Source organism: Monodon monoceros, unplaced genomic scaffold (assembly GCF_005190385.1).
Source record: "Monodon monoceros isolate NGI ecotype Baffin Bay Population unplaced genomic scaffold, NGI_Narwhal_1 Super_Scaffold_20, whole genome shotgun sequence".
Lineage (NCBI taxonomy): Eukaryota > Metazoa > Chordata > Mammalia > Artiodactyla > Monodontidae > Monodon > Monodon monoceros.
In genome coordinates this window covers 35191091-35206271 of record NW_021703777.1, presented here as the reverse complement: position 1 = coordinate 35206271, position 15181 = coordinate 35191091, and the positions used below count along the sequence as shown (strand labels likewise).

General features: G+C 41.8%; 1 protein-coding gene across 4 annotated transcripts in view; it reads right to left on the bottom strand.

Annotated features, from left to right (window-relative positions):
- TMEM192 (transmembrane protein 192) overlaps window positions 1-12571 on the bottom strand; it is a 29860-nt gene extending 17289 nt beyond the window's left edge. For 3 of the 4 annotated variants that reach the window (XR_003795624.1, XM_029235654.1, XM_029235656.1), the window contains exons 1-3: window positions 8124-9438; window positions 5644-5790; window positions 615-879 (exon numbers count right to left, since the gene is read on the bottom strand). Coding sequence is in view for 3 of the 4 variants with exons in the window: in XM_029235654.1 (XP_029091487.1) it covers window positions 615-879; window positions 5644-5790; window positions 8124-8336 (625 nt within the window). In the remaining variant the exon portion in view is untranslated. Of the gene's footprint in view, window positions 1-614; window positions 880-5643; window positions 5791-8123; window positions 9439-12499 lie in introns of those variants that run through there. The other variant, XM_029235655.1, reaches the window with a different exon arrangement.
- Window positions 12572-15181: the final 2610 nt, after the last annotated feature.

Genomic DNA, 15181 nt, shown 5'->3' with positions numbered 1-15181 from the left:
CAAGTAGGAATTACCTTTTATAAGAGACATTTACAATTATAAGGGAAATCTCCATTTGTAAGGTTATATCCCTCTCTGTACCAGGATGACTCTAAATCTCTAGAAACTCTAATCAATGCAGAAAGCAAGCATAACAAACTTACCCTTGTTTACTGTGCTCTTCCTGGTCACCTCCCAGAACTATCGCCCCTCCCACAACCCTCCCCATCTTCTTTGGTCTTTAGCTGGAGATATTATTTAAGAGGGTGGCTTAGGCCATTGTGGAGTTACTCTGCTTTCCTGGGTCTCTCCCATGTATACAGGAGGTATAATGTTATTAAACTTCTATTCGTTTTTCTCCTGTTAATCTGTCCTTTATTGGTGGAATCTCAGGCAAGAACCTAGAAGGGCAGAGGGAATATTTTTCCTCCCTTACATAACAAATACAGATTTCAAAGGGAAATATAAGAAAAACTTCAAGACATTAAGGTGATCCTAATTTTAGTGGCCACATCACTCTCACAAAAATGAGAGCATGTATTTGATTATAAAATCAAACTTAACAGTTTCTTTCTGCTGTCATTTATTACACTCAAGCAAGCCACCGAATAGCTGAGTGAGACAACTGGGCTTACCAGTGGAGTGTATCATCAGCGCAAGGCTTTTAAGATGCCTTGTTGACCGGTAGATCTTGTTATAGCCTCGGTTTCTTACTTTGCTGTGGTGATACTGGATGTATCGTTCAAGGAGGAAATGCAGAATCCACAAAATAACTTTTCCGAGGATTATGACTGTCTGAACTTTCAATGGGTTGGTATAGTTTCCTGGGCACTTGTCCTCAATTGGATTGGGGTAAGAACAAAGCACACCTGTTAAAAATGCTAAAATAACAAACACAATCTGGTGGAAAGGAAAACAGTAGAATTAATATTCAATATTTGGATTTAAGAAACAATAATGACCATCCCCAGCACATATTCTTATACCTATGACTTTCAGTATCCTACTTTTATGAGTTTAAAAATACTTTCTTTTTTGCCATTTTTACAAACTTTTTAAACAGATAATCTGGAGAAAAATTTGCAGAAAATTTGGGAAACAGATAAAATCACAAATAAAATAAAAATCACCCCAAATCCCATCTAACAAAGATGAGTACTTAATGTTAAAATCAATTTCCCGCCCACTTCTCTTTTATTAAAAAGAGTAAAAACAGTTAATTTAGCACCTCAAAACTAAATAATAAAAATCGTGAATTAAAAAAGTTTATTTCAGTTTTAAGAGAACAAGAATAACTATCCAATTAGATTGACAAAAATTTAAAAGATTGATGTCAACATATGGGCAAACAGACAGTCTCATAAAATGCTGACTGGTCTGGGAAGTGCTGCTGAAAAATAATTTGGAAATATCTTGACCCAGAAATCCTACCTTAGGACCCTATCACTCAGAAGTAAAAGCACAGTACCTAGGATATATGGACACATATATTTACTGCAGTGTTCTCTGTATTTGAAAAAACCTGTAAATTGCCCAAGTATATGTATGCATCCATAGCAGAATATTTGAATAAATTAAGGTATACCCACTCACATAATAGAATGTTATTCAGCTATAAAAGAATTAACTAGGCAACTTCCCTGGTGGCACAGTGGTTAAGAATCCTCCTGTCAATGCAGGGGACATGGGTTCAATCCCTGGTCTGGGAAGATCCCACATGCTATGGAGCAACTAAGCCTGTGTGCCACAACTACTGAGCCTGTGCTCTAGAGCCCACGAGCCACAACTACTGAGCCCTGGTGCCACAACTACTGAAACCCACATGCCTAGAGCCCGTGCTCAACAACAAAAGAAGCCACTGCAATGAGAAGCCCGTGCACCACAATGAAGAGTAGCCCCCGCTCTCGTCACAACTAGAGAAAGCCCAAGTGCAGCAACAAAGACCCAACACAGACAAAAAAAAAAAAAAAAAAAAAAAAAGAATTAACTAAAGCTCTATGTATTAGTTTGGGTGGATACCTATGATATGTTAAGATTAAAGAAAGTAAGGTGTAAAGTAGTAGTTCAAAGTGTGATCTCCAGACCAGTTAGAAATGTAAATTTTCAGGCCCCAAATCAAAATCTCTGGGCGTGTGGCGAGCAGCCTGTAGTGTAATAAGCCTGCCAGGGTATCTGGTGCATGCTCAAGTTTGAGGAACACTGCTGTTGAGTAATAAATACCGTATTATCCAATCTTTTCTTTTCTTTTCTGGAAATGGGGGACATCCTTTTATAACGTGGTAATCTTTTTGTATGCATTTGTATGAACTTAACAAAAGACACTGAAAGAGATACAGTGAACTGACCCCATTTATTAACTCAGGGAGAAGGGGTGAAGCAGAGAAAAGGGAAGATTATATCTTTGTATACTCTGGTAATGTTTTACTTGTTAACCATAAGGCAGTATTATTCTATAATTTTTAAAAAATCGAAGAAAATTTTAAATGCTGTCATTAGCATCCATCACCAAGCATCCAATAGCAGCCAATCTTAGCATGTAATAAATCTATTTAAAATTTATGTGGTTTGTCAAGAGCAGTAATATTTGCTATAGCAGCTCAAGATGCACATCCTCATAAAGTAAAAGTGGAAAAGTCAACATATTCCCTCTACTGTAATATACTGTACATTGAACCCAACTGATCCATTTTATACAAAGTAGTATATAAAGACATTAGTTTTTCTTGTTCTTTAACATAAGATTTTCTTAGTCCTAAAATTAGGGCAATCAATCCCACAGTATTGAAGGCAGGCAATTTAACACAAAAAGTATTTTTTAAGTGGTGTGTGTGTGTACTGTACATACATAAAGAGTATTTATACTCTTTATATAATTTATAATTATATAATTTATAAATTATATTAATACAAAGAGGCACAAGGAAAGAAGCGCTTCAGCTGCTATTTGGGGATCAGGAAGCCATGGCAGAATCAGGCCACTTACTAGATCTACATGAGGAAAACAGGTGCACCTCTGTCCTCAATGCACTCAGTTCTGAGCGCAAGTCTTCCACAGTGCACCTCACTGGAGCAGCAGCTGGGCCAGTCCTCAACCACATCCACCCCCTCATGAACACCCAAGGAGTGGCGAGAATCTGCCTTCATCTTTCACATTGCCGCAAAGAACAACTACAGCCCCTAGTGTTTGAGACTGCAGTAACCAAAATGAGGAAATAATTAACAGACTTGGAGCAGAGCCCCCAGTAAGCCTACAAGACCATTCATACATGTGTCTTGTTTTGTTTTTATGACGTTGAACTTTATTTATTTTTATTGAGGGATATAATTGACATAACACTGTATAAGTTTAAGGTGTGCAATGTGTTGATTTGAAACATTCGTATATTGCAAAATGATGGCCACCGTAGCTTTAGCCAACACTTGTATCATGTCACATAATTACCATTTCTTTTTTGTGGTGAGAGCAATTAAGATATCTAGTCTCCTAGCAACTTTGAAATTTATAATATTAGTGTTGACTATAATCACTATGCTATGCATTAGATCTCCAGGATTTATTTATCTAGTGGTTGCAACACACATTTTTAAAAATCCCCAGACATTTGTAATTTTATCATATAAAACACGGGGCAACAGTACACTGATTTCTCTGCTTAACACTATTTCCTAGGTGTAAATAAATAGATAAATTTCCATGTCAACATACGTAGATTTATTTGTATCTTTTTTTGTTTTTATAACTTAAAAAGTAATACATGCATATGATAAAAAAAATTCAAATAGTACAAAAAGTAAACATTAAAATATATTAGGTGTCCCTTCCATTGACGCGCTCAGTGCAACTAGCATTAAAAGGGTCTTGTGGGGCTTCCCTGGTGGCGCAGTGGTTGGGAGTCCGCCTGCCGATGCAGGGGACACGGGTCCGTGCCCCGGTCCGGGGGGATCCTACATGCCGCGGAGCGGCTGCACCCGTGAGCCATGGCCTCTGAGTCTGCGCGTCCGGAGCCTGTGCTCCGCAGCGGGAGAGGCCGCAGCAGTGAGAGGCCCGTGTACCGCAATAAATAAATAAATAAATAAAAATAAAAATAAAAAATAAACTAAAAAAAGGGTCTTGTGAATGCTTCTGGAAATATTCTATTACAGAATACAGGAATAAACGTTAAAAGTTTCCAGTACCAATTCCAATGTGTTTGTGGGGGGGAGGGGACGGCAGAGGGGGGCGGCAAATCTCTGACACCAACTGGGAGCTCAACTAGTGAAATGGGTGTCTTGATGAAGACAGCTCAACTCAATTCTGACACTACCTGGAGAGAGCATCAGATCCCATGGGTTGAAGGCTCAGTCCCACAAGACTGCCCTCACTTCAGATGCTAACTGCAAGTCCAAGTTGTCACCAGTGCTTCTTACCCACTGGCTACAAATCAGAGGTTCCCACAACCCCCTCCTTGGACTTTAGATAACACTTGCAAATCCAGGTTGTTACCTGCACTTCTGACTGACAGGCTATAAATCAGAGGTTCCCATCAACTCCTTCTTGGGTTCAATTAGTTTGCCAGACTGGCTCACAGAACTCAGGAAACCTGTTTACTCAACACATTACCAATTTATTACAAAGAATATTAAAAGATACAAATCAATAGTCCGATGAAGACATACTTCCTGCCAGTTCCCAAACAAAGGAGCTTCTGTCCTCATGGAGTCTGGGGGCCTGGCAGTGGTTCATAACAAAGTGTTCTAGCTCACCAACCTGGAAGCTCTCTGAACCCCCTCCTTTTGGGTCTTTATGGAGGCTTCATTACATAGGCCTGGTTGATTAAATCATTGGCCATTGGTGGATGATTTAACCTCCAGCCCCTTTCCCATCCCCAGAGGCCAGGGCGTGGGACTGAAAGTTCCAACCCTTTGTTCCTGCTTGGTTCTCCTGGCAACAGTCCCCATCCTTAGGTGCTTTCCAAAGTCACCTCACCAACATAAATACAGCAGTGGTGGAAAGAGGTTGTTATGAACATCAAGACACCCATTTCACCTTTATGACTTTGAAGTGATTTTAGGGACTGAGGACAAAAGACCAAAAATTATAACGAAAGATGCTCCCATTGCTCTTATCACTCAGGAAATTCCAAGGGTTTTGGGAGCTATGAGCCAGAAACCATGGATGAAGATCAAAGACATATGAGAACTATATTTTCATCATCTGAATGACCAAATATATTTCTTATAAGTCACAACATCACCCATATACACACTTGTCTCAACACTCTTTTAAAATGTACAAACAGGAACATTCTGTACACACCACTGTAAACCTCATTTTTTTCCATTCAACAATGAACCGTGAAGGGTACACATCCACCCCAAGTTTCTCTCCTAAGTTTCTCTTTTAATATTGTATAAACATTCCTTCATATGGACAGGACATACAAAGCATCTTCTGGATGGTGGCAGATTGCAGTTTCCTCCTATTACAGACAACACTGCTATCATAAACGATATCCTTACATGTGTGCAAATATGTCTACAATAAATTATTTGAAGTAGAGATATGAGTAAAAATGTATGCACACTTTAAATGTTAATAGATATAGCCAAACTGCCCTCTGAAGAGGTTATAAATTTTTGAAAAACATCGCCTTTGGATGGATCACTTTCTCCCAGTCAACTTACATGTATCAACAAGAGAAGATGTGCAATGATGACTGTAGGAAGAGCCTGGAATCTGGGCCTAAAATGAGCGTGTAATGAGTGATGTGGGAGATGCTGGGTGTCCAGAAGGGGGTCATCTTCAATACTTTGGATGAGATCCAAGGAACCCTGAGGTGCAGAAAAAAGCAAGCTATAATCACCACTCTCTGGATTATGTTTACAAGACAAATCTACTAAACTATAAAGCTTTAAAATTCATTACACAAATTATAGGCAAGAAAACACACTCCCTACCTAAAGCTAATTTTGAAAAAATACCATAAACTTCTTGATGACTACTGTAAACTGGTAAAAACAATTATTAAAACAAGTAGAAGAAATCTTAATTCTTTATCTCCAAATGAGGTAAGTCAAAATGAGATTATGTATAAATAATCTCATTAATTATCAATTATTAATCTCAAATAATTTTCTTCAAGCCCTCAAAACTTAGATATTGATTTATTTAACATTATACACACACACACACACATATATTTACATTTCTGGCTGTGCCATGCAGCATGTGGGATCTTAGTTCCCTTACCAGGGATCAAACCCGTGACCTCTGCAGTGGGAAGCGCAGTTTTAACAACTGGACCACCAGGGTAGTCCCCAACATTATTTATATTATTGATAAAAATTACATATGATTGCAATTCTTAAACTATATCTCAGTGTTCCACAAAATTTTGGAAAGCTGGTTGAGGCATTACTAAGAGGTCTTAAACAAACTTTCAATCATGAGAGAAATATGTTAGAGTGTTAATAGAAACAGATCACCCTGATAGACCCTCGAGGAGATTTCAGTTTGTAGATACCAGATTCTCAATGAAAACAACTAGTTGCAACGTCACTGAAGTAGCCAGCAAAGGCTGAGCTGCAACCTCAAAATCTTGTTAGTCATGTTTAAAGTTAGGGTCTTGACAGGAACAGCATCTTAGGTATCTGGTGCATAAAACAATCTCTCAGTCTCAGAGCCTTACTGAAAACTGTTACATATAAGGCACTGTTCCTGAGATAAAAGAATGTAAGACACAGTCCCTATTCAAAAGGAGATGACATTTTCATCGGGGAGGTTAGGATAAAGGCATGCAGGACTGAACAATATAAGAATGCAAAATAAAATATAGTGTGTGGCATATTATGGGGCAGTACATAATAAATTAGCAAATGAATAGCGCAAATGATGCAAAAAATTTAGGTTAGATAATTGCACTAGAACAAGAGGGAAATGAAAATTTAGTGGGAAAAGGGGAAGCCTGAGAATTGGATTTGGAGACAGAGGATATGGGCTCTTCACTTTGGAAGGGGTAGAGAGGGGGACCAATGGTGTAAGGGCAGGCTGCTGTGCACCAGGATTATAAAGATAACACAGCAATCTGGGAAATGATCAGATCTGGAATGGGCTTCTCAATTTCCACTCCCAGACATTCAATGCTGCTGCAATTTTTTTTATTCAATGCCTAGAGAGCTTCCTGTTTAGTTTGCCATAACTCATGGAGCAATTCTGATGATTTCTATTCTCTTCAAGACTCCTTTGCTTCTAGTTTTCTCAGTTAGAGGCTGTCCCACCTCTACGGCTCTTCCCTTAACTAATGTCCATGAACCTCTCCATGCCATCCTTCCAGTCTCTGTGCCTCTTCATCCCTCCCCACCTGTCAAGTGTCTGTCTTAGCAAAAATGCTGCCTTCTCTGATGCCTCAATGCTGTTCCTTTTTCATCTGACATTGTAGTTTTTATTTCTGCAAGTTTGAGTGGGTTTGTTTTATATCTCCCATGTGTCTTTTTAACCTTTGGAACGTATAGAAAACAGTTATAATAATTTTTTTAAATGTCCTTGTTTGCTATTTCTAGCATGTCATTTTTGAATGTTTTAATTGACTCATTATGTCATATTTCCCTGCCTCTTTGCATGCTTGATCATTTTTTCCACTTTATTGAGATATAATTAACATGTCACATTGTGTAAGTTTGCATACCATGAGTTGATTTGATACACTTATATATTGCAAAATGATTACCACCATAGCATTACCTAACACCTCCGCTAAATCACATAATTAGCAGTGCCTGGTAATTCTGGACTGGATGCCAGACATCGCAAAATTTACCTCTTTGGGTGCTGGACATTTTTGTATTCCTATATTACTGAGCTTTGTTCTGGGATTCAGTTAAGTCACTTGAAACAGTTTGATCTTTTTGGTCTTTCTTTTAAGGTGCTTTCTTAGGTGGGACCATACCATGTTTGGTCTAGTGCTAATTATTCCCCACAAGCGATGCAAGACCTTTCTGAAAACCTAATACCCTGTGATTATGAGGTTTCCACTCTGGCTGGAAGAACAGGCACTACTCCTGGCCCTGCATGACAGTACTGCTCCCTCTGGTCTTTCTGAGTGTTTTTTATCCCAGTCCTCAGGGAGTTTCCTCAGAGGCACGAAGAACAGGACTCAGTTGAATACCTGAGGGGACTCTGCACCTCTCCCGAGCTCTCCCTCTGCGCAGCGCTCTCCTTTCTGGGTTTTCTGTCTTGTGAACTCCAGCTGCTTCGGTATCCCCAGATTCAGCTCCATCTCCTCAACTCGGGGTCTACTGAAGCCCCACTTGGTCCCCCTTCCTCTGCCTACCCCGAAAACTCTCTCAAGGCAGTGAGCTGAGGCAATCATATGGCTCATGTCATTTGCTTCCCATCTCTCCAAGATCACTGTCCTTCATCGCCTGATGCCTATGATCTCAACAAGTATTTTTTCATATATATTTTTTGTTTTGTTTCAATTTTTGTTTTTTTTTTTGCTTTAAAATATACTCTTTATTTCTCCAATTATAAAAATAATACATCATCCAAACAGATAGCTTAGGAAGCACAAAAAATCACCCAGGAAAACGATAACAAAAGCCCCTCCATCCCACCAGCCAGAGACTGCTGGTGTCTGTGACAAGGGTGCACCTGAGGCCACGCACCATGTACAGATGATGCCTTTTAAGTCCGGGCAGAAGACAGAACAACTCACACTAGAAGGAAGGCTGCAGTAAGGCTCCAAAGTTTCTGCACATAGAACAGTGACCTTAAAGTCTCCTCCCCTTGACCATTTTTGATGCTGCAGAGCCCCACCCAACGGGGGACAGAGGAAGAGCAAGTCCCGGCTCCCTGGGGACAGGGCTGGCCTCTCCTCCTCTCAGCCAGATGCCCACATCCATGGCCACATGAGATGCCCCAGGGCTCCACGGGGCATAGCGGGGACTTGCAAGCAGGGACCCCGAGACTGTGGGTGCGACTACGCATTCCAGAGCAGGCAGCAGGAGACAGGGCTGGAGTCCCAGCTCTGCCGCCCACTGCCCTTGGACCAGGCAGTCTCTTGGGCTGGTCTCAGTTTCCTTGTCTATAAAATGGGAATAACGCCTACCTCATGGGCTCTTGAAGGGACTAAATAAAACATGAGAAGCAGGTCACAGCACTGGCACATCTCAAGGGTCAATAAATGTCACAGTACGCATCACTCCTTCCCATTAACCTGCTTCGTGTCAACCCTGTGGCTCTCATTTAAAAAAAAACTGTCCCTCTGAGAGCTGACCAAAGCCCGGGGGGTAAAGGGGAGGTTTATCCTATCCAGGGCCAACCTGAGTCTAGATCCAGCCAGGCCTGCCAGGTGACAAGAACCCATGAGCCAGGGGCCTGGACCCTGGACCAGAGAAAAGCAGACTGGTGAGGGCTCTGCCAGGGCCGCGTTCACGCTGCAGAGCAGACAGGGCCCAACAAAGAGCGGGCCTGTGAGGAGGGGCCCCGTGGGGGGCACCGAGGCTACCCGGCAGATCTCGGGGGAAGGAAGCCCTTTCACCGGCCAAGCTGGAACCCTCCCTGCAAAACAATGAATCCCCCATCATTGTTTTGCCTTTAATCACATTTTTAAACACTTGACAAGCAAACATCTGTTCCCTGATGTTTTGTCTTTGTGCGTCTGTCATCCTCAAAATGAAAGTCCGGAACCTTCTGCACTAGTTTTAAAGTCAGGCTGGACGTTTAGTCATGAACAAAGCTGCTTAAATTTCCCTCTAATTCTAAGTCTTCATGAAGTTTATCATAAGTAGGGTCATCATAAGACAATTTCTGAATCATTCCAATCAACGATTCTAAGACCTTCATCTTTTTGCTGTCTTTCTCAGTGGCGTAGCTGTGCAGGAGACATCTCCAAGCAAAAGCAAAACCCTGGTAGCACCCGATCTCAGATCCGATTCTAGCTCCATGCAACGTGCCATACTGTCTTCCTTCAATCATACCCAAACTACTTCCTTCTTCATAGCCTTCCTGATAACCTTCCCCGTGAGACTGATCTTGGCAGGCGAAGTCCACTTCCAGTGGCGGCTGTGCCTGTTTTTTCATATATTATATACAGGTTTTTGGTTATTTCAGGCAGAAGGAAGGACAAGGTATCAAAGTGGTTCGAATAAGGTGTGCTTCACAAGGGCAGGACTCTACATTATACTATGTTCTTTGTACCTTTAGTACCTGATACACAGCAGGTACTCAATATGTGTGTTGAGTGAATGAAAGACGGCCCAACTTCTTGAACAGTGGGGATCTGGGAACTTTTTAAAAGGTAGCATTGAAACCCTGACTGTAAGACGATAGTCTACTTTATCTCCCACTCTTTCCCTTTCATGCACCTTCTCCTCTAGCCTGCATGAGCTTTCTGGAATGCCCCACAAATACCCTTTCTTATCTTTTTCAGAATCCAACTCATCTTTCGAAGTCCAACCAAAACTTTCATTCTCTATAAAACTTGTCCTGCCAAGTGTTTTCTTCCTAGTTTAAAACTCCTAAAAAATTACTGCCCATAATATTAATTTGGAATATTTCTTATGCTGCCTTGTATTGTTTCCTTTATGTGTATGCCTTTTGTTTTCCCTGACTATCCTGAAGGGGCTGGGGACAATATGGTTTCTATGTCACTTATTCAATGTTCATGAAATACAATGTATTTGGTGACTACATCAAATACACTGCCCTTTGGAGCCTATAGGAAATGTGGGAAAACCATACAAACAGCACCCTCTGGAACTCACCATCTGCAAGTGAAGATAGCTGTTGTTTTTTCCACACCATCTCCTCCCTCTTCTTTTGTGACAATAGCTACTTCCTTTGGGGACCCAATGTCTACCTCTGCATTAAGTCTCAAGGGGAACATCCTTTGATGCTCTTCACCCTCCTCTGTCCTGGGGTGGTCATGGAACCAAAAAGGGTTGGGCCAATCCAACTCTCTCTCAGAGCAGCAAAGCAAACGGAGTCCATGGTTGAGGCGATCCATCCCAGGACAGATTCTGAAAGGACCCCTGTCTCTGGATCCTTTGAGCTGCCCTTGTTTGGATCCTTTCAGAGGCCTAGGTGTTCATCTACCCTATATCCTTTCAAATAAATTCCTTTCTTCCTTAAAGTAGCCACAATTGGTTCACCCACTTGCAAACAAAGAATCGTTAACTAAAAAGCCTTTGCCTCTTTTAACTCATTTAGGTGTCTGGGCCTAAGACATGGCACACAGTTTTTAGCTTACTACTGAGTGGTAGAAACCATACCCACAAAATACCAAAAGCAGGCGACTTGCTCAGATCTAAAGCTATGTAGCTATTGGTGAAACATTACTCTCCAACTGTTTGGTGAAACAAATTTCTAGGGTTGTACTAATCCTAACGCTAAAAGCTACAGACCCAAGAACCCTGGGGCAGCTTAGCACCAACCAAGAAGCATTTACTGCACACATTTTAATGAGTCTCTAATTTTCCTCTTACTCATTTTCTCCATACATTGTCAGTTCATGAATCTCACTCTTAAAAGATTTAGAAACAATCAGTTTTTCTTTAAATATAAATGAGTCTCAAATCTACTTCCAGGTGTTACAGTTAGCTTTCCATGTTCTCAACTGAAAAAAAAATAGAATTTTTTAGTCTTATCATTAGAAATTGTTCGGTCTTTATTTAGTCAAGATAATTGAACTATAGTCACTATTTGCACAAGAATCTAAGGTCTTGTGTAGGGCTGGAACTGTGTTTCATGTGTCTTGCCTGATGCACCTCATTCAGTGGTAGGATCACAGTAATATTCCTGTTAATCTATTAACTCAAATCAGTGCTTTAATATAACTATCAACTTTGCATTTTTCAAGAGCAAGAATTTTGTGCCAATGGGTAACCCAGTTAATTTTGGGCACAAATACATGCTTTTCCTAAAAATGTTTTAATACATTTAAGCAAAGATTTTTGCAATTAGTCTTCACTCTGTACACTATATACACTGTAACTAGTGCACTGGTTTTTTTAATAATCTGGTTTGGATCCATCTAAGTAAAGAGATTTAAAAATCCCTTCACTCCTACCATGCCTCGATTCAAAACATCACGACATTGTTTTTCTCCAATGTGGGTTTTCGGGTGATGATAACGACAGGTCTGCCGCAGCCGCTCCAAGTCACAGCCCTCAGGGCCAAGGCCGGGACCCAAGAGGACGGGGACTCGCCCCTACGCCAGGGCGTCCGAGCGACCCCGCGCCCTGGGCCCCGCGCGCACCTCGGGCCGCCCCAGTTCCGGGACTCGACACGCGCCCGCACGGGGCTGGCGCCCGCCCGGCCTTCCCCCAGGAAAATAAACCCGGGGCCGGCGTGGACCCCGACGCCGCCCCGGACCCCGACGCCGCCCCGGTGCCTCCTCCCACAACCCCGCGCCCGGGCAGCCCCGCGCAGGAGGCGCCCCTCCGACCAGGGCTGCTCCCACCCCCGTCTCCGCCCAGCGCGCCCAGCACCGGAAGAGGGGGCTCCGGGCCTGTCGCTCGCCACCAGCATCCGCGAACTCACATCCTCCATACTGCCCGCCGGCGGAGGCCGCAGCCCTACCGCCCAGCCTTCGCACCTGCGCCTGGCACCGCCTTCCGGGACCCGCCCCGGGACCCGCCCCTCGCTTTCAATTAGCCGAGGCGCAGAGGGCGGACCCCTCTTCCTCGCTCCAGGGCTCCACGGCCAACGGCCTTCCCGGACCCGCCCCCTCGCTCCCGATTGGCAGAGGGGGCAGGATGGACTGGCCTCGCCTCTCGCTTACTATTGGCAGATGCCCCGACACCTAGATCCGGAATGGCCGAGGAGGAGGGGGACGTTATACTCCCTGAAGGCCAGCCTCCGGCCGCCGCTGCCTCTGGGAACGCTGCTGTGCCTGGGGATCCCGTAACCTGCGTTCGCGTTCTAGGTTGGCCGGAGATTTGGGCACCAAAGGATGCATTCCAAATCCAAGAATCGAACTGTTTTCGGTCGCCACTTGCTTCTTTGTAAAACATTAACTTTTCTCCGTCGTGCTTAATTATTGTTCGCAGCACAGCTCCGTGCACAGAACCAGCGGTGGAATCCCAGGTTCCTATTTATAGCTCAAAATTCCACCTGCAGAGGGACACGAACAGAATAAAGACTGATTTCCAGGACATACAGTTTTCACCAGAGGGACAGGAGGCAATAAGGAATTTTTAGGGCTTTCTCTCTCTCTCTTTCTTTTTTTTAAGTGGAATTGAAAAAGAAAATTGTATGACATTTTTTCTGAAAATACACGATCGTTGTAAAACTGTAAGGAAAGTAAAATTTTCTGTTAATACCAGTCCCTATGCTGATACTACAATACATACACTTTCATAGTTTTTAATGCTTATTTGTACATTGTGTATGGTGTAATCTTGTTTATACCGTTGGTGAAATAAAATCATTTAAGTAGCAGCAAAGAAAAAGATGGTGTAAGACTCCACTTGATCTTTAAAATCTCATGAAAATTTTAAATCTTTAAAATTTCCTGAGATTCTATGAATTATTTCTTAAGAGGCTTGTCTAAATGTGCATTTCCCCCAACATTTTATTTAAAAAAATTTCAAACCTAGGGAAATGTTGAAAGACTAGTACAGTGAACATCCAGGTACCCTTCACATTGATTCAACAGTGGTTAACATTATGCCAACAGTTAGTTGCTTTGTGTGAGGGTGCATGCTTGTGTGTGTGTCACACATTTTTTAACTGAAGCATTTGAAAGTAGGTTGAGGACATAATGAAACTTCATTCCTAAATACTTCATTGCTAAAAATAAGGACATTTTCCTACCTAACTACAATTATATTATTACACTTAAGAAAACTAATAGTAATTCCATATTTGCAAAAAATTTCCAAATTGTCCCCCAAATGTCTTTTTTGCTGCTTTTATTTCCATCATCTAGGATCCAATCAAGGTTCACACACTACATTTAGTTATTATGTTGACATGTATTTTAACAGGTATAGTAAACTGTAAGCCAGGGTTCTGGAATTAGTCATGGAGGTTTGAATTCTGCATCTTACTAAGGGAGTGATCTTTAAGTTCTCTAGGGCTCAGTTTCCTCATTTGTAAAAATGGAACTGTTACTATTTCTAATTTCAGAGAGCTATTTGACTAAATGAAATATGCATGTAATGCTCTTGTACAGGGTGGTCTCTACAAAGCACTCAGCAAATATTAGTCACATTTTTGTCTAATTCAAGTTTTTGAAGTATTATTAACATACATAGTCACTGTTTTAATAACACATTAAAATACTGTTATTTAAATCGTTCAGCAAGTCTTTTTTCCAAAGGTTAACATTTTTCAAAATAAAAAAAGTTGGAGGTGTTACCAAGTCCAAGATTGTACTGCTTGCTGCACAGCAGGCCAATAAATCGAGAGACGAGTTGTTGGGGCAAGGAACACCAACTTTATTCGGAAAGCCAGCCAAACAGGAAGATGGTGGACTAGTGTCCCAAAGAACCATCTTGCCTGAGTTAGAATTCAGGCTTATTTTATATTAAAAGAGGAGGGAGGAAAATCAAACACTTCCTGGTTCCCATCAGCCTCTCGAGGGGAATGTGTTAATTTCTTCCTCCCTGCAGTCATTCACAGGTGGGCCTGGTCAGGATGTTTCCTGTGAGCTAAACAAAGGTATTTTAGCTTAATGCTCATTACCTGAGAGGCAGGGTTCCCAGAGATGGGCCATTATGTATAATTTAAGCTTATAGGCAACATCCCTTTAGTGATTAACTTAGAATACAAAGGTTCTTGCCTATTACAAGGGGACAAAGATGATGGTGTACTTGATAGGTTAAAGGACTTGCTTACACTTTAGGGTAGAAATAATCTATGATTACCCAGTATAAACCAGGGGGAGCAACGGTCTTAAGAAATAGAATTCTGAACTTCATGAGGTTTCATTGGAGTGGGTTGGTGGGGAGTGAGGTTGTCAGGTTAAGAGGTGTGCTTCCGTAGGAGACCTCGACTTCCAGGAATAACAGTGAGTGGGGGAAAAGGGTGCTCTATGGAAAGGTAAGAGTGAATATTTAGAAGGAAGAAGTAGAACAAGCTTATCTTTGCCTCACCAATTTGTGTAGGCCTAGACATGCAGGAGTAGGTGCTATGTCACGTTACTGTGTCTGGGTCAAAAGTTAGAAATAAAGAGAAATATATAATTGCCGCTAAAAGTCATCAATACCCATACTAAGG